The sequence below is a fragment of the Callithrix jacchus genome, chromosome 10, assembly GCF_049354715.1.
Source record: "Callithrix jacchus isolate 240 chromosome 10, calJac240_pri, whole genome shotgun sequence".
Taxonomy (NCBI): Eukaryota; Metazoa; Chordata; class Mammalia; order Primates; family Cebidae; genus Callithrix; species Callithrix jacchus.
In genome coordinates this window covers 73,709,385-73,733,960 of record NC_133511.1, presented here as the reverse complement: position 1 = coordinate 73,733,960, position 24,576 = coordinate 73,709,385, and the positions used below count along the sequence as shown (strand labels likewise).

Below are 24,576 nucleotides of genomic sequence, written 5' to 3'. Positions count from 1 at the left end.
GATTTTTTAATGATCGCCATTCTAACTGGCATGAGATGGTATCTCAATGTGGTTTTGATTTGCATCTCTCTGATGACCAGTGACGATGAGCATTTTTTCATATGATTGTTGGCCTCATATATGTCTTCTTTCGTAAAATGTCTGTTCATATCCTTTGCCCACTTTTGAATGGGCTTGTTTGTTTTTTTCCTGTAAATCTGTTTGAGTTGTTTGTAAATTCTGGATATCAGCCCTTTGTCAGATGGGAAAACTGCTAAAATTTTTTCCCATTCTGTTGGTTGCCGATTCACTCTAGTGACTGTTTCTTTTGCCGTGCAGAAGCTGTGGAGTTTCATTAGGTGCCATTTGTCTATTTTGGCTTTTGTTGCTAATGCTTTTGGTGTTTTGTTCATGAAGTCCTTGCCTACTCCTATGTCCTGGATAGTTTTGCCTAGATTTCCTTCTAGGGTTTTTATCGTGCCAGGTCTTATGTTTAAGTCTTTAATCCATCTGGAGTTAATTTTAGTGTAAGGTGTCAAGTTTTTAAAAATTAAAGATGAACTTTTCCTTTCTCTAATTTTTCCTGTCTTAACAGACAAAGAAGTTCTAGTTATTTATAAAATGTTTATATTTCCAGAGCAAGCTGGCTTGGAAGAGTAGGCTAAATCTGTCACTTTCCTGGGAGTCTAAACTCCCCCAGTTCTGACATTAGTGGCCTCTTTTTCTCTGGTGGAGGCACCACTTTGTTGCAGAGGGAGCCACTTTTGAGCACTGAATTAACACTTTTATGTATTTTTTTTTGTAGAAAGTGATTTATTTTAAAGAGAGAGAGAAACACAAGAAGGAGGGAGAAAGAAACAACTAACTCTCACACTGAGTGAGAGAATCCAGAAAGGTGGAAAGCAGCTTCCACACTGAATGGAAGGGAATAGAGAGATAGATGGAGTTTAGGAGGAGAAGACAGGCTTCCACGAGAGAGTGTGGAAGGGGACTCCAGAGGGAAAATCCAGGATAGAGAAAGATGGCTTCCACAAAGGGAGTGCTCGTGGCAGGGGATCCAAACATGGAGTCCTGAATTAACACTTTTCTATTCAACCTTGTTCACCAAAGAATGCTAGAACTATACATCCAGGGCAGAGTTGAAAATTTTGGGGTGCATATTTGAAAATTTAAAATGCTTAAATTTCTGAAATACTAATACATCAAATAATATGAAAGAAAATGGAAAAGAATAATATTTGCCTATTCATGGCTCCTTATTTTGATTGGAATAATAAAAAAAAATCCTTTTTGCATGTTTCCAAGCATGACAGATCAGTAGAGTATAAAATGAAGAGAAATAAGTTGAAATCTATACCAGTTGAAAAATTCAGTATTTTATGTGCAAATAAGTATTTCAGATACATATCAGATTTGTTAATGAAAAGTCTACGTGGTGAATGCTGGAAAATAACGTTCAGTTTCAGGGTTACCATAAGGAAGATAAATACGCTGTTGCACGTGAGAATAGCTTATTTTCACTTTCAATAAAATGTTACACTTTTACATTCTGATAAATCTTCCCTTATTTTGATAACATTTACAAATTCAGAAGCTATTTACTTTGGGCTGAGGAATTAGTGTAATTATTATATGTATTGACTGAAATAGCCTCACTTTATAAGAAAACAAAGGTGTATAATTATATTTGTTTCTCTTGTGGCTTACATATTATCATATTAATACTACACATGTATACAGTACTCTATTTTTTAATGCAAATAATTAATTTGAGAATTATTCACCTGAGACTTTTCTTACTTTATACAGCCAGAGTCAGGGAGATAAATTTATAAGGCTGAATCTCAATGGGAAAAGAAAATGGGAATTCTTAGCTCAAAACTTAGCTGAGTCTGACCTTTTCTAATACCTATTTGCTTTTCAAGTTTTTGGGAAATTTAGTAAAATATAGATTTATATCCTTTGCAATCCACGAATACAATATTCTCAATTTTCTGCTTTGTTTTACAGAGTAATCAAGGAAGCATGTTGAGCAAAGTGTACAAATTCAATGGCTGGTAAGCTATTATGGAGAGGTCTTATGACATTTTCTTCAGGTTTCTTTGAAAAGAACTGAAAACCGATGAAATTTTTAGACCAAATATTTCTTTTAAAACATGAATACAATTCGTTTGCTGACAGGCATGTATTTAAACATGTGATATCTAGTGAGTGGTTATGTTTGCCTTCTAAATTAAACTGACATGGAGAGTTTGAGAAATAAGTTTAAGAAATGGACATGGCTTTTGATTGAAAGCACAATTTTCCATCTAATTATCAGTCCATGCTCATTTTTATCTCGGTTGGTAGCAAGCTTGTCCTGCAGCATAGGTCCCTTGATGGTTAAAGTCTGTCAGTAGCTCCAGCTCGTGCAGTCTTCCCAATGTACCAACTTCCTAAATGCATCTCTTTCCCTGGACAGGTTGCATTGTTGCCTTTGTATGTCTTCCCACCTCATGGATGTTAGTTTCACAGTTTTCTGGTCATAACCCCAGTAGCTTCATTTTTTCTGTCACTTCCACATCGCAGGACTATTGCTGGGCACTATGTCCACCCAGCCATGGGAATTAGGAATAAACACAACAGAGTTCAATTCAGTTCAGCAAACAGTTATGATGTATCTGTTTTATGCCAGGAACTGCTGTAGGGACTGGGGTACAAAGTGAAGAAGATAATTTGCTTGGTTTCAAGGGGGAGCTCATGTCTAATGCCCAGGCTCTTATATCCCTCAGCATTATCCTTCCCACTTTGCCTGTTCCCCTGTTGCTCATTACCTACCTGTGAAACCTCTCCTCCCTCTCTGGCTCGATTCCTGCCTTTCTTCTCTCTGTTCCTTTTTCCTGCTATTGTCCTCCTTTTTCACCATAGCTAACGCTCCATCTTCAAGTGCTTAGCAAAACAACTTATACCTCCACTCTCTGGAGAGGCTTTCTGCTAAGTAAGAGAAGTTGTAAATATTTAACTCTTTTTATTTTTCTAAATAATCTGATTATAAGCAGCAATAAAATGGAGATCCCATATTATTATCTGCAGAGTTAATGTGGGGACAACAGGGACCTCTTAGTTTTTGATTAATTTTAAACTTACTTGTAATTAATTAGTAGTATATTTTATGAACCATTAAAATTACTTAATAGTAATCACTTTTGAAAATAGGAGGAACATAAACATTTTTATGGCAGATTTGTTTGCATTAACAATTATGTTGAAAGAAGTATTAGAATTGAGGCTTGGAAAAACCACAGAATGCTCATATTTTTGCCTAAACAAAAGAAATTAGAGATTTTTCTTTCACCTATCCCCCAAAACAGTGAGAATTTATATAGTCTTATTTCCAAGAAATTGGAATATCGGATCTGTGAAAACAAAAATAAAGAACATGGAAACTGTTGCAAAACTAAAGTATTTCTGTAGATCATTCAAATTAATTAAGACAATAATTTTATTTCTTAGAAACATTCACATATACCCAGACCTGATTCCCTCCCCAAACTCTCCCTCTTTACATTCCTTTTTCTCCCTACTAAACCCTCACCCGCTCCCAAAAAACTCACTGTGGCTCCGCTTTCCAGAGACTAGAAAAATTGAACTGGCTGCTGAAAAAATGACTATTTTTAACATTTCTAAAAGTTTCCTAAACTTCTTCATCTCTTTTAATTAAGCTTTCTTTTCTAAACAAACTCCACATCTAATTGCATCACAGTTTTTTTGTTCGTTTCTCCCCCTACTATTGCTGCAATACTATATTTTCTATCATTTATTTAAAGCATACAGTATTTAAACTACATTTGGATTAAATAAAGTTTTTGTGAGCAGGTCTTGAAACTTAATCACCACCTGTAGCAAAGTGTTATGAAGAAATATATTCTAAGACTAATGAATGACTCTCTACAATATAATATGGTACATTTTTCACAGTGTAAACTGAAAAGTGTTTCTAATAACATAGATTTTTATGTGTGGGTTTTGTACCTAGTTTTGTTAAATTATAGTTTCACCCAGAATGTTGCTTTTCAGGATCTTTTTGAATTTAGAGCTTATAATATTACTATTATTTAATTGGTAGTAAACCATTTCTTCTTCAGCATATGAAGGACACAGTTACTGACATTCTAGCTTGTAAGTCAATTTTGATAGTTCATAATAGCTGGATTAAATATTACTATGTTAAATAAGTGGCCCAGTACTTTAGTCATTAAAATTTCCAAATTGGATTACTGTTTGCTTCCTGATTGGATACTAAATCTAAACTTAATTAGAGAGAGTGTACTTGTCAATACATCAAACTTTCAATATGCTGCACTCCATTAACTCACTCGCTACAACTCTTTGCCCTCTAGCATTTTTTTAGAGCATCCTTTACTTCTGTGTTTCTCAGGCTATATATCAGAGGGTTAAGCATGGGAATTACAAGACTATAAAACACAGAGACTACTTTGTTTTGCTTCCCTGAATTCCCCACTTTTGGTTGTGACAGATACATGAAAAACAGTGTCCCATAAAAGATGGTGACCACAGTGAGGTGGGAGGCACAGGTGGAAAATGCTTTGCACTTGCCCTCGGAAGGCTGGATTTTTATAATGGAAAAGAGGATGCAAATGTAGGAGATGAAGATGGTCAGGAGGGACCCACAGAGATTCACTGCAGAGAGGATCACGAGCTGCTTTTCTTTGTTGTAGGTGTCAGAGCAGGAGAGGGGTAGGAGAGGGGGATCAGCACAGTAGAAGTGGTGGATGATGTTGGAGTCGCAGAAGGACAGCTGGAATGTCAGAGCTGTCTGTATCACAGAGTTTAGGAAGCCATAGCTATAGACCCCTATCACCAACTCACTGCAGACCCGCTGTGTCATAATGGCTGTGTAAATGAGGGGGTTGCAGATGGCCATGTAGCGGTCATAGGCCATTGCGGCCAAGAGGAAGCATTCTGTAGTGGCAAAAGCACCAGAGAAGTACAGCTGAGCAAAACAGCCTGAAAAGGAGATGGTTTTTTTCTTCACCAACAAATTTTGCAGCATCTTGGGCGCAATGGAAGATGAGTAACAAAGATCAATGAATGCCAGGTGACTGAGGAAGTAGTACATGGGGGTGTGGAGCCGCGAGTCTGCTTTGATGAGCAGGATCATGCCAAGGTTTCCCACCAGGGTGATGAGATAAATGACCAGGAACACCACAAAGAGAGGGAGCTGCAGCTCAGGACGGTCTGTGAATCCCATGAGGACAAATTCGGTCACTGTTGTACGATTGCCTTTTGCCATGTTCTCTCGCCTGCTGCAAAAATAAGAAATGATTAGATATTTAAATAGAAACCCTTTTTACCTACTTGTTGCATTACCACAGGAAAAAAGTGTGGCTTTACATTTCCAGTAGTTAAAGGCTGTCATTAGCTATGGGGCTTTATTCTGCTAAAACAGACTTGGTAAGACTGAACTCATTTCTTTTTGGAGCCAGAATAATGATTTTCCTAAGACAGAACCCATTTTTAGGTTAACAGTGTTAGTGTTTTCAGTTCAACTCAACAGATACTTCTGGGCTTTGTGTGGGGCCAGGTAGCATGCTTGGTGCTGGGCTGGAGATGGGTATGACAATGACATTGTCTTCGTTCTTATGGAGTCTAGTGAAGGGTTTGTAAAATATTTCATAAGGGAAAGTCAGCCAGGTATGTTTGGAGTTGTACAGAGTGCTGTAGAAGTTCCCAGGAGGGAGAGATTGAACATGGATGGTGGAAATGGAAAAGCTTCATTCATTCATTTATTCTTGTTCACTTATCAAATACATATTGCCCATCTTCAATGTGTCAGATGCTATGCTAAATGAAGGTGATACAAAGATGAATAAAACATATGCCTGCCTTCAGTGAGCTCACAGGCTGGCAGGAGAAACATACATTAAGTAACTAGTTACAATTCACTGTGGGTAATGCTCTGAAAGAGAGGAATCCCCTAACTCAACTTGCCTGCTGTGAAGGCAGTGTGTGGGGGTGGAGGATTAGTAGTCTTAGGCAACCCTTAATTGTCCTAAATTTTAGGCTGGGTATTTAAAATTATAAATGCAATATATCTACTTGGTGAAATTATCAGTACAGAGGGATATAAATGAAAAAACAGTTTCTCTCTTCTACCTCCAATATAATTACTTAATGGTATCCAATGTTAACAGTTCCTTTAGTATTCTTAAAATGCTTAAGTATAAACAATCAATACACACAAAACACACACACATACCTTTCTACATAAATGAAATCATACAGTTTTGCACCTTGTTTCTTTTTACACTTAAGAAGTATTTCCATGATAAGAATACATGGACACTTAGAGGGGAACAACACACATTGGGGCTTATTGGAGAATGGAGGGTAGGAGGAGGAAGAGGATCAGGAAAAATAGCTAATGAATACTACGATTAATACCTGGTTGATGAAATAATCTGTACAACAAACCCCCATGATACACATTTACCTATGTTACAAACCTGCACATCCTGTACATGTACCCTGAACTTAAAAGTTAAAAAAGAATTATTTCCAAAGCAGTTCATATAAATCCATGACATTTTTATAACTGTATCATAATTTATTAATAAGTTCTCTCTCAGTGGATTTTTTTTTTAAATTTTTTATTGGATTATAGGTTTTGGGGTACATGAGCAGAGCATGCAAAACAGTTGCGTAGGTACACACATGGCAGTGTGCTTTGCTTTTCTTCTCCCCTTCACCCACATTTGGCATTTCTCCCCAGGCTATCCCTCCCCACCTCCCCCTCCCACTGGCCCTCCCCTTTTCCCCCCAATAGACCCCAGTGTTTAGTACTCCCCTTTCTGTGTCCATGTGTTCTCATTTTTCATCACCCACCTATGAGTGAGAATATGCGGTGTTTCATTTTCTGTTCTTGTGTCAGTTTGCTGAGGATGATGTTCTCCAGATTCATCCATGTCCCTACAAACGACACGAACTCATCATTTCTGATTGCTGCATAATATTCCATGGTGTATATGTGCCACATTTTTCCAATCCAGTCTATTATCAATGGGCATTTGGGTTGATTCCAGGTCTTTGCTATTGTAAACAGTGCTGCAATGAACATTCGTGTACATGTGTCCTTATAGTAGAACGATTTATAGTCCTTTGGATATATACCCAGTAATGGGATTGCTGGGTCAAATGGAATTTCTATTTCTAAGGCCTTGAGGAATCGCCACACTGTCTTCCACAATGGTTGAACTAATTTACACTCCCACCAACAGTGTAATAGTGTTCCTTTTTCTCCACATCCTCTCCAGCATCTGTTGTCTCCAGATTTTCTAATGATTGCCATTCTAACTGGCGTGAGATGGTATCTCAATGTGGTTTTGATTTGCATCTCTCTGATGACCAGTGACGATGAGCATTTTTTCATATGATTGTTGCTTTAAAGTCTATTTTATCAGAGATGAGAATTGCAACTCCTGCTTTTTTTTGCTTTCCATTAGCTTGGTAAATCTTCCTCCATCCCTTTATTTTGAGCCTTTGTGTATCCTTGCATGTGAGATGGGTTTCCTGGATACAGCACACTGATGGGTTTTGGCTTTTTATCCAATTTGCCAGTCTGTGTCTTTTGATTGGTGCATTTAGTCCATTTACATTTAGGGTTAATATTGTTATGTGTGAATTTGATACTGCCATTTTGATGCTAAGTGGCTGTTTTGCCTGTTAGTTGTTGTAGATTCCTCATTATGTTGAAGCTCTTCAGCATTCAGTGTGATTTTGGAATGGCTGGTACTGATTGATCCTTTCTATGTGTAGTGCCTCTTTTAGGAGCTCTTGTAAAGCAGGCCTGGTGGTGACAAAATCTCTGAGTACTTGCTTGTTCGCAAAGGATTTTTTTTTTTTTTTTATTATGGTTACCCAGCAGTTTGAAGACCACCTCCAATGGTGAAATGCTGTCTGTATTAAAAATACAAACAATGTGTTCTCATTGTTCAACACCCACCTATGAGTGAGAACACGTGGTGTTTGATTTTCTGCTCTTGTGTCAGTTAGCTGAGAATGATGGTTTCCAGGTTCATCCATGTCCCTACAAAGGACATGAACTCATCATTTTTGATGGCTGCATAATATTCCATGGTGTAATATGTGCCACATTTTCCCTGCCCAGTCTATCATAGATGGGCATTTGGGTTGGTTCCAGGTCTTTGCTATTGTAAACAGTGCTGCAATGAACATTCGTGTGCATGTGTCCTTATAGTAGAATGATTTATAATGCTTTGGATACGTATGTGCCACATTTTTCCTGTCCAGTGTATTATCAATGGGCATTTGGGTTGATTCCAGGTCTTTGCTATTTTAAACAATGCTGCAATGAACATACGTGTGCATGTGTCTTTGTGATAGAATGATTTATAATCCTTTGGATATATACCTAGTAATGGGATTGCTGGGTCAAATGCAAGTTCTATTTTTAGATCCTTGAGGAATGACCACACTGTCTTCCACAATGGTTGAATTAATTTACACTCCCACCAACAGTGTAAAAGTGTTCCTATTTCTCCACATCCTCTCCAGCATCTGTTGTCTCCAGATTTTTTTTTTTTAATTTTTTATTGGATTATAGGTTTTGGGGTACATGAGCAGAGATTGCAAGACAGTTGCGTAGGTACACACATGGCAGTGTGCTTTCTTTTCTTCTCCCCTTCACCCACATTTGGCATTTCTCCCCAGGCTATCCCTCCCCACCTCCCCCTCCCACTGGCCCTCCCCTTTTCCCCCCAATAGACCCCAGTGTTTAGTACTCCCCTTTCTGTGTCCATGTGTTCTCATTTTTCATCACCCACCTATGAGTGAGAATATGCGGTGTTTCATTTTCTGTTCTTGTGTCAGTTTGCTGAGGATGATGTTCTCCAGATTCATCCATGTCCCTACAAACGACACGAACTCATCATTTCTGATTGCTGCATAATATTCCATGGTGTATATGTGCCACATTTTTCCAATCCAGTCTATTATCAATGGGCATTTGGGTTGATTCCAGGTCTTTGCTATTGTAAACAGTGCTGCAATGAACATTCGTGTACATGTGTCCTTATAGTAGAACGATTTATAGTCCTTTGGATATATACCCAGTAATGGGATTGCTGGGTCAAATGGAATTTCTATTTCTAAGGCCTTGAGGAATCGCCACACTGTCTTCCACAATGGTTGAACTAATTTACACTCCCACCAACAGTGTAAAAGTGTTCCTTTTTCTCCACATCCTCTCCAGCATCTGTTGTCTCCAGATTTTTTAATGATCGCCATTCTAACTGGCGTGAGATGGTATCTCAATGTGGTTTTGATTTGCATCTCTCTGATGATCAGTGACGATGAGCATTTTTTCATATGATTGTTGGCCTCATATATGTCTTCTTTTGTAAAGTATCTGTTCATATCCTTTGCCCACTTTTGAATGGGCTTGTTTGTTTTTTTCCTGTAAATCCGTTTGAGTTCTTTGAAAATTCTGAATATCAGCCCTTTGTCAGATGGGTAAACTGCAAAAATTTTTTCCCATTCTGTTGGTTGCCGATCTACTCTAGTGACTGTTTCTTTTGCCGTGCAGAAGCTGTGGAGTTTGATTAGGTCCCATTTGTCTATTTTGGCTTCTGTTGCCAATGCTTTTGGTGTTTTGTTCATGAAGTCCTTGCCTACTCCTATGTCCTGGATAGTATTGCCTAGATTTTCTTCTAGGGTTTTTATGGTGCCAGGTCTTATGTTTAAGTCTTTAATCCATCTGGAGTTAATTTTAGTGTAAGGTGTCAGGAAGGGGTCCAGTTTCTGCTTTCTGCACATGGCTAGCCAGTTTTCCCAACACCATTTGTTAAACATGGAATCCCTTCCCCATTGCTTGTTTTTGTCAGGTTTATCAAAGATTGTATAGTTGTATGTATGTTGTGTTGCCTCCGGTGCCTCTGTTTTGTTCCATTGGTCTATATCTCTGTTTTGGTACCAGTACCATGCTGTTTTGATTACTGTAGCCTTGTAGTATAGTTTGAAATCCGGTAGTGTGATGCCCCCCGCTGTGTTCTTTTTGCTTAGAATTGACTTGGCTATGCGGGCTCTCTTTTGGTTCCATATGAAGTTCATGGTGGTTTTTTCCAGCTCTGTGAAGAAAGTCGATGGTAGCTTGATGGGGATAGCGTTGATTCTGTAAATTACTTTGGGCAGTATAGCCATTTTCACGATATTAATTCTTCCTAACCATGAACATGGAATGTTTCTCCATCTGTCTGTGTCCTCTCTGATTTTGTTGAGCAGTGGTTTGTAGTTCTCCTTGAAGAGGTCTCTTACGTTCCTTGTGAGTTGTATTCCAAGGTATCTTATTCTTTTTGTAGCAATTGCGAATGGCAGTTCGCTCTTGATTTGGCTTTCTTTAAGTCTGTTATTGGTGTAGACGAATGCTTGTGATTTTTGCACATTGATTTTATATCCTGAGACTTTGCTGAAGTTGCTTATCAGTTTCAGGAGTTTTTGGGCTGAGGTGATAAGGTCTTCTAGGTATACTATCATGTCGTCTGCAAATAGAGACAATTTGGCTTCCACCTTTCCTATTTGAATACCCTTTATTTCTTTTTCTTGCCTGATTGCTCTGGCTAGAACTTCCAGTACTATATTGAATAGGAGTGGTGAAAGAGAACATCCTTGTCTAGTGCCAGATTTCAAAGGGAATTCTTCCAGTTTTTGCCCATTCAGTATGATATTGGCTATTGGTTTGTCATAAATAGCTTTTATTACTTTTTTTTTTTTTAAATTTTTTATTGGATTATAGATTTTGGGGTACATGAGCTGAGCATGCAAGACAGTTGCGTAGGTACACACATGGCAGTGTGCTTTGCTTTTCTTCTCCCCTTCACCCACATTTGGCATTTCTCCCCAGGCTATCCCTCCCCACCTCCCCCTCCCACTGGTCCTCCCCTTTTCCCCCCAATAGACCCCGGTGTTTAGTACTCCCCTCCCTGTGTCCATGTGTTCTCATTTTTCATCACCAGCCTATGAGTGAGAATATGCGGTGTTTCATTTTCTGTTCTTGTGTCAGTTTGCTGAGGATGACGTTCTCCAGATTCATCCATGTCCCTACAAACGACACGAACTCATCATTTCTGATTGCTGCATAATATTCCATGGTGTATATGTGCCACATTTTTCCAATCCAGTCTATTATCAATGGGCATTTGGGTTGATTCCAGGTCTTTGCTATTGTAAACAGTGCTGCAATGAACATTCGTGTACATGTGTCCTTATAGTAGAACGATTTATAGTCTTTTGGATATATACCCAGTAATGGGATTGCTGGGTCAAATGGAATTTCTATTTCTAAGGCCTTGAGGAATCGCCACACTGTCTTCCACAATGGTTGAACTAATTTACACTCCCACCAACAGTGTAAAAGTGTTCCTTTTTCTCCACATCCTCTCCAGCATCTGTTGTCTCCAGATTTTTTAATGATCGCCATTCTAACTGGCGTGAGATGGTATCTCAATGTGGTTTTGATTTGCATCTCTCTGATGACCAGTGACGATGAGTATTTTTTCATATGATTGTTGGCCTCATATATGTCTTCTTTCGTAAAGTATCTGTTCATATCCTTTGCCCACTTTTGAATGGGCTTGTTTGTTTTTTTCCTGTAAATCTGCTTGAGTTGTTTGTAAATTCTGGATATCAGCCCTTTGTCAGATGGGTAGACTGCGAAAATTTTTTCCCATTCTGTTGGTTGCCGATCCACTCTAGTGACTGTTTCTTTTGCCGTGCAGAAGCTGTGGAGTTTCATTAGGTCCCATTTGTCTATTTTGGCTTTTGTTGCCAATGCTCTTGGTGTTTTGTTCATGAAGTCCTTGCCTACTCCTATGTCCTGGATAGTTTTGCCTAGATTTCCTTCTAGGGTTTTTATGGTGCCAGGTCTTATGTTTAAGTCTTTAATCCATCTGGAGTTAATTTTACTGTAAGGTGTCAGGAAGGGGTCCAGTTTCTGCTTTCTGCACATGGCTAGCCAGTTTTCCCAACACCATTTGTTAAACATGGAATCCTTGCCCCATTGCTTGTTTTTGTCAGGTTTATCAAAGATTGTATAGTTGTATGTATGTTGTGTTGCCTCCGGTGCCTCTGTTTTGTTCCATTGGTCTATATCTCTGTTTTGGTACCAGTACCATGCTGTTTTGATTACTGTAGCCTTGTAGTATAGTTTGAAATCCGGTAGTGTGATGCCCCTCACTGTGTTCTTTTTGCTTAGAATTGACTTGGCTATGCGGGCTCTCTTTTGGTTCCATATGAAGTTCATGGTGGTTTTTTCCAGTTCTGTGAAGAAAGTCAATGGTAGCTTGATGGGGATAGCATTGATTCTGTAAATTACTTTGGGCAGTATAGCCATTTTCACGATATTAATTCTTCCTAACCATGAACATGGAATGTTTCTCCATCTGTTTGTGTCCTCTCTGATTTCGTTGAGCAGTGGTTTGTAGTTCTCCTTGAAGAGGTCCCTTACGTTCCTTGTGAGTTGTATTCCAAGGTATTTTATTCTTTTTGTAGCAATTGCGAATGGCAGTTCGCTCTTGATTTGGCTTTCTTTAAGTCTGTTATTGGTGTAGACGAATGCTTGTGAGTTTTGCACATTGATTTTATATCCTGAGACTTTGCTGAAGTTGTTTATCAGTTTCAGGAGTTTTTGGGCTGAGGCGATGGGGTCTTCTAGGTATACTATCATGTCGTCTGCAAATAGAGACTATTTGGCTTCCACCTTTCCTATTTGAATACCCTTTATTTCTTTTTCTTGCCTGATTGCTCTGGCTAGAACTTCCAGTACTATATTGAATAGGAGTGGTGAGAGAGGGCATCCTTGTCTAGTACCAGATTTCAAAGGGAATGCTTCCAGTTTTTGCCCATTCAGTATGATATTGGCTGTTGGTTTGTCATAAATAGCTTTTATTACTTTGAGATACGTTCCATCGATACCGAGTTTATTGAGGGTTTTTAGCATAAAGGGCTGATGAATTTTGTCAAATGCCTTCTCTGCGTCAATTGAGATAATCATGTGGTTTTTGTTTTTGGTTCTGTTTATGTGGTGAATTACGTTGATAGACTTGCGTATGTTGAACCAGCCTTGCATCCCTGGGATGAATCCTACTTGATCATGATGAATAAGTTTTTTGATTTGCTGTTGCAATCGGCTTGCCAATATTTTATTGAAGATTTTTGCATCTATGTTCATCATGGATATTGGCCTGAAGTTTTCTTTTCTTGTTGGGTCTCTGCCGGGTTTTGGTATCAGAATGATGTTGGTCTCATAAAATGATTTGGGAAGGATTCCCTCTTTTTGGATTGTTTGAAATAGTTTTAGAAGAAATGGTGCCAGCTCTTCCTTGTGTGTCTGGTAGAATTCGGCTGTGAACCCATCTGGACCTGGGCTTTTTTTGTGTGGTAGGCTCTTAATTGCTGCCTCAACTTCAGACCTTGTTATTGGTCTATTCATAGTTTCAGCTTCCTCCTGGTTTAGGCTTGGGAGGACACAGGAATCCAGGAATTTGTCCATTTCTTCCAGGTTTACTAGCTTATGTGCATAGAGTTGTTTGTAATATTCTCTGATGATGGTTTGAATTTCTGTGGAATCTGTGGTGATTTCCCCTTTATCATTTTTTATTGCATCTATTTGGTTGTTCTCTCTTTTCTTTTTAATCAATCTGGCTAGTGGTCTGTCTATTTTATTGATCTTTTCAAAAAACCAGCTCTTGGATTTATTGATTTTTTTGAAGGGTTTTTCGTGTCTCAATCTCCTTCAGCTCAGCTCTGATCTTAGTTATTTCTTGTCTTCTGCTGGGTTTTGAGTTTTGTTGATCTTGCTCCTCTAGCTCTTTCAATTTTGACGATAGGGTGTCAATTTTGGATCTCTCCATTCTCCTCATATGGGCACTTATTGCTATATACTTTCCTCTAGAGACTGCTTTAAATGTGTCCCAGAGGTTCTGGCACGTTGTGTCTTCGTTCTCATTGGTTTCGAAGAACTTCTTTATTTCTGCCTTCATTTCATTGTTTACCCAGTCAACATTCAAGAGCCAGTTGTTCAGTTTCCATGAAGCTGTGCGGTTCTGGGTCTGTTTCTGAATTCTGAGTTCTAACTTGATTGCACTATGGTCTGAGAGGCTGTTTGTTATGATTTCAGTTGTTTTGCATTTGTTGAGCAGTGCTTTACTTCCAATTATGTGGTAAATTTTAGAGTAGGTGTGATGTGGTGCTGAGAAGAATGTGTATTCTGTGGATTTGGGGTGGAGAGTTCTGTAAATGTCTATCAGGTTTGCTTGCTCCAGGTCTTAGTTCAAGCCCTGGATATCCTTGTTGATTTTTTGTCTGGTAGATCTGTCTAGTATTGACAGTGGAGTGTTAAAGTCTCCCACTATTATTGTATGGGAGTCTAAGTCCTTTTGTAAGTCCTTAAGAACTTGCCTTATGTATCTGGGTGCTCCTGCATTGGGTCCATATATGTTTAGGATCGTTAGCTCTTCTTGTTGTATCAATCCTTTTACCATTATGTAATGGCCTTCTTTGTCTCTTTTGATCTTTGTTGCTTTAAAGTCTATTTTATCAGAGATGAGAATTGCAACTCCTGCTTTTTTTTGCTTTCCATTAGCTTGGTAAATCTTCCTCCATCCCTTTATTTTGAGCCTTTGTGTATCCTTGCATGTGAGATGGGTTTCCTGGATACAGCACACTGATGGGTTTTGGCTTTTTATCCAATTTGCCAGTCTGTGTCTTTTGATTGGTGCATTTAGTCCATTTACATTTAGGGTTAATATTGTTATGTGTGAATTTGATACTGCCATTTTGATGCTAAGTGGCTGTTTTGCCTGTTAGTTGTTGTAGATTCTTCATTATGTTGATGCTCTTTAGCATTCAGTGTGATTTTGGAATGGCTGGTACTGGTTGATCCTTTCTATGTGTAGTGCCTCTTTTAGGAGCTCTTGTAAAGCAGGCCTGGTGGTGACAAAATCTCTGAGTACTTGCTTGTTCGCAAAGGATTTTATTTTTCCTTCACTTCTGAAGCTCAGTTTGGCTGGATGTGAAATTCTGGGTTGAAAGTTCTTTTCTTTAAGAATGTTGAATATTGGCCCCCACTTTCTTCTGGCTTGTAGTGTTTCTGCCGAGAGGTCTGCTGTGAGTCTGATGGGCTTCCCTTTGTGGGTGACCCGACCTTTCTCTCTGGGTGCCCTTAGTATTCTCTCCTTTATTTCAACCCTGTTGAATCTGACGATTATGTGCCTTGGGGTTGCTCTTCTTGCGGAATATCTTTGTGGTGTTCTCTGTATTTCCTGCAATTGAGTGTTGGCTTGTCTTGCTAGGTGGGGGAAATTTTCCTGGATGAAGTCCTTAAGAGTATTTTCCAGCTTGGATTCATTCTCTTCGTCCCCTTCTGGTACACCTATCAAACGTAGGTTAGGTCTTTTCACATAGTCCCACGTTTCTTGGAGACTTTGTTCATTCCTTTTTGCGCTTTTTTCTCTGATCTTGGTTTCTCGTTTTATTTCATTGAGTTGGTCTTCGACTTCAGATATTCTTTCTTCTGATTGGTCAATTCGGCTATTGAAACTTGTGCATGTTTCGCGAAGTTCTCGTATTGTGTTTTTCAGCTCCTTTAATTCTTTCATATTCCTCTCTAAGGTATCCATTCTTGTTATCATTTCCTCGAATCTTTTTTCAAATCTTTTTTCAAGGTTCTTAGTTTCTTTGCATTGATTTAATACATGATCTTTTAGCTCACAAAAGTTTCTCATTATCCATCTTCTGAAGTCTAATTCCGTCATTTTGTCACAGTCATTCTCCATCCAGCTTTGTTCCCTTGCTGGTGAGGAGTTTTGGTCCTTTCTAGGAGGCGAGGTGTTCTGGTTTCGGGTGTTTTCCTCCTTTTTGGGCTGGTTTCTTCCCATCTTTGTGGATTTGTCCGCTGGTCGTCTGCGTAGTTGCTGACTTTTCGTTTGGGTCTCTGAGTGGACACCCAGAATGTTGATGATGAAGTATTTCTGTTGCTTGGTTTTCCTTCTACCAGTCTAGCCCCTTCGCTGTATGACTGCTGAGGTCCGCTCCAGACCCTGCTTGTCTGGGGTGCACCTCTAGTAGCTGTGGCACTGCGAGGGATGCTACCAGTTTCTTTTTCTGCTCTCTTTGTCCCAGGATGATGCCTGCCTAATGTCAGTCTTTTGGATATAGAGGGGTCAGGGAGCTGCTTGAGGAGACAGTTTGTACTTTATAGGGGTTTAATTGCTGAGCTGTGCACTCTGTTGTTCATTCAGGGCTGTTAGGCTGCTATGTTTTATTCTGCTGCAACAGAGCTCATAAAAAACCCCCCTTTTTTTTTTTTTTCTCAAATGCTCTGTGTTAAGGGGTTTGGGCTTTATTTTTGGATGTCCGATCAGGTGTCCTGCCCAGCTAGAAGGCAGACTAGCCACTGTTTGGCTGCCGAGGCTCCGCCCTGCTGTTGTGTGATTCGCGCTGTTCCTGCCGGCTCTGCTGTGGTCTCCGCCACGCCCTGCAGCAGAGTCTCTTCGTTGTAGCGTGTTGCCTCAGCAACGGCAGGCTGCGTCAGCAGTGGGCGTGTATCTCAGTAGGGACGGGTTGCCTCGGCAACGGCTGGCTGCGTCAGCAATGGGCGTGTATCTCAGTTGGGGCGGGTTGCCTCGGCAATGGCTGGCTGCATCAGCATTGGGCGTGTATCTCAGTTGCCTCGGTAGTGGTGGACGCCCCTCCCCCACAGAGCGTCTCGGACCGTCTGCTCGGGATAGTTTGAAATCACGGTCTTGTTCGTCCCACTGGGTATTCCAATCCCTACAATCCCCTGGGCTGGCCTACTGTCCAAGTCTCGTTCAGTCTCAAGTCCGGCCCTCTCAAGTCTCAGGTTGCCAGTTCAACAGGGCACCCAGACAAGCGCGCCCTGTGGGGATTGCTGGGTAGGGCCGGCCGCCGCTGCCCCGGCTGCCGGCTTCGCCAGGCAGACCTACTGCCTGGCGTCCCGTGTCTTTTTTATACTTGGGAGTTTCCCCGTTCTGTGGGCAACAAAGATCAGTCTGGAAATGCCACTCTGACTCACCGTTTGTGGATTCAACGAGAAGAGCTCCAATCCTGGGTTGTTCTCACAGCGCCATCTTGAGTCCTCAGCTTCCAGTGGATATTTAAATGTTTACAATTTTTGTTCTTTTTTTTCTTATCTCAAATAAAGCTTGTACAAATATTCCTAAGTGTATATGTGGAGTAAAGATAAACCACTAGGTCTGGCACAGTGGCTCACATCTGTTATCCCAGCACTTTGGGAGGCTTGGGTGGGTGGATCACGAGGTCAGGAGACTGAGACCATCCTGGCCAACCTGGTGAAACCCTGTCTCTACTAAAAAAAAAAAAATCCAAAAATTAGCGGGGTGTGGTGGCGCGTGCTTGTAATCCCAGCTAGTAGGAAGGCTGAGGCACAAGAATCACTTGAACTCAGAGTCAGAGGCTGCAGTGAGCTGAGATCGCACCACCGCACTCCAGCCAGGAGACAGCACTAGACTCCCTTTCAAAGAAAAAAAAAAAAGATAAACCTCTAGAAATGAAATTGGGGTCAAAACGTATATGTTCATTTTACTTTTTTCTTTTTATTTAAACCGAAAGTTTCTTTTCTTTTTTTTTTTTAAATTGTACTAGGTATATACCCAAAGGACTATAAATTGTTGTATTATAAAGATATATTTACACACATATTTATTGTGTCCCTGTTTACAATAGCAAGGACCTGGAACCAACCCAAATGCCCATCAATGATAGACTAAACAAAGAAAATGTGGCATATATATACCATGGAATACTATGCAGCCATAAAAAACGATGAGTGCATGTCCTTTGTAGGGATATGGATGAACCTAGAAACCATCATTTTACTTTTTTGATGGTGATTGACAAATTGACCTCCAAGTACATTTCATCAAGTCACACTCACTTCTAACAATATTGTGCAAGAATACTGTTTTTCCCACACTTTAATCCAAAGTTTTATCAAGTTTTAAGCCTTTGCCACTGTGATAGTGAATATTGGCATCTCTCGTAGTTTTAATTTGTGTGTTTTTATGAGTAGGGTTTAGCATTTTTCAAACGATTATTAGCATGTATGTTTTTTCCCTATAGACTGTCAGTTCATTTCTTTTGATAATTTTTCTATTAGGTTGATTGATTTTCTGGAACATTTTATTTCTAGGAGGTCTTTGTTTATTAAAGAAACCAGCTCTTTGTCTGATACATGCATTACAAATTACTTTTCAGTTTGTCAGTTGTCCCTTAACATTGGTGTGATAATTATTTTGTGTGCTATGAGGTGAGTTTTCATTGTTTGATTTCAAATTTATCAATCCCTTTCCTTTTGAATTCTGATCTTTGTGATATGGTTAAATGAAACTTTTTATTTAAAATTATTTTAAAAATTATCTCCTATTTTAGTCCAGAGACTTACTTTATTTTAATTTTGTATTACAAACATTGATCTTCCTGGAAATTTAATTTTAATGTGAGGAATGAGGAAATCAACTACAGTTATATATCACATAAAGACGGGAATACATTCTGAGAAATGCATTGTTCAGTGATTCTGTAATTGTGTAAATATCCTAGAGTGTACTAACATAAACCTAAATGGTAGAGCCTACTATGCACCTAGGCTACATGGTATAGCTTATTGCTCCTAGGCTACAAACCTGTACAGCATTTGACTCTACTGAATACTGTAGGCAATTGTAGCACAATGGTATTTGTGTATCTAAACATATCTAAACAAAGAAAAGGTACAGTAAAATGCAGTAGTATAATATTACGGGGCCACCATTGTAAGTCGTCTGTTGTTGATTGAAATGTCATTATGCACTGCATGATTGTACTTTTACTTATTTCCTCAGATGGCTAGTCAGGTCTTCTAGTGCAATTTATTAGTGAAATTGTTTTCCTGCTGGTTTTGTTGATTTAAAAGTCCAGACTTATCATATACTAACATTAAAACATTCTGAAGCGCTTGGGTCAATTTATGATTTCTTTTTTTGTAGTTTTTTCTAGCACAAGGACCACACATTAAATTTAAGAGTTATATAATTCATTTTACTATTTAGTAGCAATTTTTCTTGCATTCTCACATGTACATTTTCCAGATACACTCTGACATTATTTTATCAAGTTCCAAAAAAATTCTGTTTGTATTTGGAATGCTACTGCATTCAGTTGATTTGTCAATTTAAGGGAGGATTGACATTTTTACAACTGAATCTTCTTTTCTAGAACTGTGGTATGTATGTATGTATGTATGTATGTATGTATGTATGTATTTATTTATTTATTTATTTGGAGACAGAGTCTTGCTGTGTCACCAGGCACTAGGCTAGAATGCAGTGGCGTGATCTCGGCTTGCTGCAACCTCTGCCTCCCGGGTTCAAGCAATTCTCCTGCTTCAGCCTCCTGAGTAGCTGGGACTACAGGCATTTGCCACCATACCCAGTTAATTTTTGTATTTTTTGGTAAGAGACGGAGGTTTCACCATGTTGGCCAGGATGGTCTTGATCTCTTGACCTTGTGATCCACCTGCCTCAGCCTCCCAAAGTACTGAGATTACAGGCATGAGCCACTATGCCTGGCGTTATTTTATTGATTAAATAATTTCCTAAATAGAATTTTAGAGTTTTCTTTAAACTTTACAGATATACATACTACGTATTTCTTTAAATTCTAGTCACAGATATTTTATCTTTTTGTTACCATTGCAAATTAAATCTTAAAGAAAAGTTTTGTTGTGATCTATTCAAGTATTATTTGCAGAAGGCAAAACTACTGATTTTTATAAATTAATTTTATAACTCTCTTCCTTACAATAGTTTCCTATCATTTAAAAATAGTTTTCTGGTTGATTCTCTTGGGTTTCTCAACTACATATTCATGCAATATAAAAAGATGTGAATTTCATTTCTCATTTATATAATGTGTTCTTGTTCCTTTTTCTTCCCTACTTGCATTGGTTAATATTTCCAGAGTAATGTTAACATATAGTAACAATGGTGGCAATTTTTACCTTTTAACCTCTTGAAGGATGCTTCAGAAGTACAAGGAAATTTTCAGGCATTCTAGACCGATGAATAGCCTATGCAAGGTTACTGAGGTTTGAGGAGGTCCAGGCATTAAAGAACTGGAAATATTTGGTGTGGTTAGAAAGGAAGCTTCTTAGGAGCAAACCTGCCTTTGGCATTGGAAGGGCCTAGGGCAACAATAATAAATGAAGGCCCACATACAATATGCCTAAATATTTAAAATTTAAAAACAAGATAAATTATTAAAACACATTTTATCCTCCCTCCTTAACAACTGTCCTTTATAATATCTGGAAGGCAGAATTCTTGGGATCCTTGGAATTCCAGGCTGGAGGGCTGTGTTGTGAGGAGGACCTGTCGCTAGCCCACATGCCAGCAAGCACATACAAGCTCTGTTACACCGCTGCAAGTGGCCATCCTTTTACTTCCCGTAAGGCCTAAGCATGAGGACATCAGCAGCATGATTCACCCTTACAAAGATGATTTGGAGAAGAGACACTGTGGACCCTGGGAATAAGCTGGGAGCCTTTTGAGTAAGGAATCTTAGGGTTCTATTACTTAGAAGATCTTCTAGAAGGGGTGGATACCATGGACTGGAAAGGCACATCCATCTGGCCCCATAGATGCCTTTCCCCATGGAATGTGGTATAGTAGTAAGAAGCCCAGAATGGTTCTGAAGAATGGGGCCAAGGCAGGGTCCCTTTTGTCTGGGACTAAAGGTGGTATTGCTTGTGAGCAAGTGATAAGAAACATGGCTAGAAATGCATATCTGGGCTAAATAACAGAGGGCCCGATACCCCTCCATAAGGAGTTGGGTTTGTATCCTGCAGGGCTACAGCAGCCTTCCAAATGAACTGAGCTGGCCATTGGGAGATGGAAAGAACCTCAAAATGTGAAGGGTGGATTAAAGGAGAGTCTTAGGTAGAGAGAACAATTGAGTAAGGGGTTCAGCCAGAACAGCCCAGAGAACACTCTCTTGACTGTGGGCTTCCTTTTGGTTAAGAGAATATGCCTATGAAAGAGATTCATCGTGGATAAACTACATGTGAAGAGCTTTAGATGCTGGGGGCTCCAGTAACTAGTTCTGTAGTGAGCGTGGACCCACTGAACACTTGAGCAGTGGAATTGACTTGACCAGCACTCAGCGTTCATGGAGGTGGTCTGGCAGTGTGTGGATGGTGCAGAGGAAGAGAGCCATCAGCAGGAACACCAGCTGAGACATTTGCCATGTCAGACAGGATCAGGGTTTGAATTAGGGAATCATGGCAGAAATGAAGAAAGGAGACAGGTGCAAGAAATATCTCAAAGGCAGAGTCTGTGTCACTTGGCAATTGACTGAGACTCTTGAGTTTTCAAGTCTGGGAGACCAGAGTAATGATAATGTAAGAATTAACAGTTTAGTTTAATTTTACCTTACTTCTTTCCTAAGGAGATCTAACACAATTTAAACACACACATTTGCACACATACACACACACACTCCTACCACAATTAACATCATAGCATTCAAAAGTAGAAGACATTATTGAGAGAAAAAAGGAAGCAAATTTCCCCACTATATTTATTTAACAACTGCTATGTTGTTACTTCGAATATGTCCAACATAGTAAGTCTGGGCTAGGAGTGGAGTAGGAGAAGAGTGTTGCGTTCAGTTGGAAGGCTGGACAAAGGTTCATGGCAGTCAGAGCCAGGATCTGATTCAGGAGCCATGGATATACAGATGATGGTACGAAGGGTGGGAACCAATGAGATCATTCAGGTAGAGAGAGTAGTGCCAGCAAGTATTCAAGGATAGACCTTAGCGTAAAAGATATTCTTAACGGTGGAGAAAGGAGTCAGCAGGGAAGAAAAGGTACCCTAAGATGCCTAAGAAGTAGTAAGGAACCTTGGAAATATGAGCATTTCTGAGACTTCTGGCTTATGGTAGATGTAACCTGTTTTGTTGTGGTCTGATCTCTCTCAATCCTAGCCTAACACAAAACTGAACCTCTTTAAGCATTGCAGTTAAACAGTCTTACCCATTAAAATGTCTGCTTGTAAATTTTTGTTGTTCTGAATTCTGTGCCATCTAAAGGTAGCCAAACATTCTTTTGGGTTCATTTCTAGAAGCAACCAAGTCTTCCACGTCCATTTGAACAGCTCCCACTTCAAACTGAGACCGGGAAAGGTTTAGTAACTCTGGAAGAGTCTAGTTTGTTTAACAGCTCTTGCTTGGCAGATTTGTTTGCACTGTTAGCTATTATTGATGTGATTTCACATTTGCCTCTTAAGTTTCTAGACATTGCTAACACATTCTAATTTGTAGGTTTTAAAAAATTTCATTCTATTAGCTAAATATTTATATATCATTTATCCTATAAAATGTTATTCTGCATTCCAAAGAAATTATAATTGACTTAATTTTTAAGTTTAAAGATTACTAATAATATCAAGACTATTAGTTCTTAGAATACAACTAGACCTGATGATAAATTCCAGGAAAAACAAAATAGTAAATCTCTAATTATAAATATTTGGCTTGTAATTTTCTACCTTAGAGAAAATTTGTGGTCCCCTTTAAAAAACTCTGAGATTTAATTATGCTCAAACTTAATGAATCCAAATAATAAATAGTTTATCTGAATACTTTCAATATGCCAAGATTCATTCTGTTTTACACATATTATTTTATTTAGTACATAACTATTATTTTCATTATTTTCTTAAGGAGGAAATTAAGACATAGAAATGCTCAGTAGTTTGTCAGATTACCAAAATAGATGAGCCAGGATTTGAAATCGGATAGGCTGATTCCAGAGACCTCTGCCTAAACTATCTCCCCATTCATAATTTCTCAGTGTTTATTTTTTCATAACTTTCTTTTCCCTGTGAGTCTAATTGTTAGGCATATTGGGATGAGTTCAATAACACTTCCTCTTAATTTGTTCTGGCACCTTTACAATTTATTGTGTTTAACCAGTATGTTCAACATTTGACAACTCAGTGTTGTTTTCTTCCTGTACTTTACTCTTTATGGGGAAATAATTCAAACTCCTTTGCTGAAGAACATAAGAAATATTCTTAGCCCTTAGAAAGAGAAAGTACATGAACCACTTCGAGAATCTGATGAAATCTAAGTACCCCTCTCTAGGAAGACTTATTTAAAATTTTGCCCGTGATTTCAGAGGCTTTATACATTTACCAGGTCCCTGCTGTGTTTTCCTCATAGAATAATGCATTGGTTAAAAATAACATCCCAGACTTCCAAGTAAAAGCCAACCAATCTTTCCACATTTCAACTCTGGCGGAAACAAAGCACGCCTGTCCCAAAGCCCAGTCCTCTTCACAGTCCTGGAACTGAAACCCTTCTTTAAGCTGTCTTGTGGCTTTAGCCACGACAGCCTTAGAAGTAAATGCAACTTACCAAGTGCCTGTTTGGACAGTTAGTCAGGATTCCCAGTTCTGGAAGCATCCACTTTGTGCATTTCCAGTCAGACAAACTGACTTTCTCATATCTGACTGGAGGGCTTGGTTTTTGTGCTCCACACAAACTGTGAGTATTTATAAAGTTAAAGTGCAATGAGTCTGTTATCTCTTGTGATTCCAGAGCTTCAAGGGTACCAAAGGGAACAGTTTATACAGAGTTTCTCTGAGATACTTTACATTTGATTTAAACCACCCTTGGGAATTAAAATCCCTAAATCATCCCCGTAACTAATGATGACTCAGGTCGTGATGCTTTGGTGTCTGTTCTCAGGATGACTTCCACTTTCAGAACCTTGGGTTGATGCTAGGAGACAGCCATCCTCCCTTTTCCATGACATCTACAGTGGGTGGCCTTAAAGTTGTGGCTGGGGTCAAGGCCCAGTAAATGTTTTATGGGGGACTAGCTAAGATTGTGCAAAGATTATATGACTAGGATGCACATAGAGGACATTTTTGCTTGCAAAGAAAAGATGATCTTGGTTAGTATATTTATCCCAAAAGATGATGTAAAAGAAAAGTAGTGTTCTTTTCTCCTACTGTTATGTGGTTCCCATTGAATCAAATCAAGGAGTCAGAGACCGAATGTTCTAATGGTCCTGTAGACCTCCTTCTCTTTCTCCCTTCTCCATTTCTCTCTGGATTGAAATGGGGGAAATCCATGCCTCCTGCTGTGGCTAAGGTCAGTTTCTCAATGTATCTGGTCTTTTTCTCATGGCCACCAGGGAGAAAAAGATTAGAACCGGGTTGTCTAGGTCATTAATTGCAGTGATTCAGCACAGTCTTTAAAGTACATGAACACTGTTTGCAACCTTGGCATTTAAGTCAAAGCAGAGCTAAAGTCAAGGCAGAGCTAAAGTCAAGGCAGAGCTAAAGTCAAGAGCATTCTCAAATTGGAAAGTGCATTTTCCATCTCTCATTCTCAGAGTTCATTAATTCACACCAAAGAGGAGGAAACTGGAAAAAAAGTCCAATTGGGTCAGACCTGGAGGTCTGGCTTTAGTGGTCTTTCTTAGACAACTTTGCC

General features: G+C 39.2%; 1 protein-coding gene across 1 annotated transcript; it reads right to left on the bottom strand.

The window, feature by feature from the left end:
* Positions 1-1,335: 1,335 nt before the first annotated feature.
* Positions 1,336-23,577, bottom strand: LOC108593921 (olfactory receptor 5M5-like). The gene is made up of 2 exons (XM_035265700.3): positions 23,491-23,577; positions 1,336-5,285 (listed from the first exon to the last, which is right to left on the bottom strand). The coding sequence occupies exon 2, from the start codon at positions 5,270-5,272 to the stop codon at positions 4,355-4,357; it is 918 nt and encodes a 305-aa protein (XP_035121591.3). The 5' UTR covers positions 5,273-5,285; positions 23,491-23,577; the 3' UTR covers positions 1,336-4,354.
* Positions 23,578-24,576: the final 999 nt, after the last annotated feature.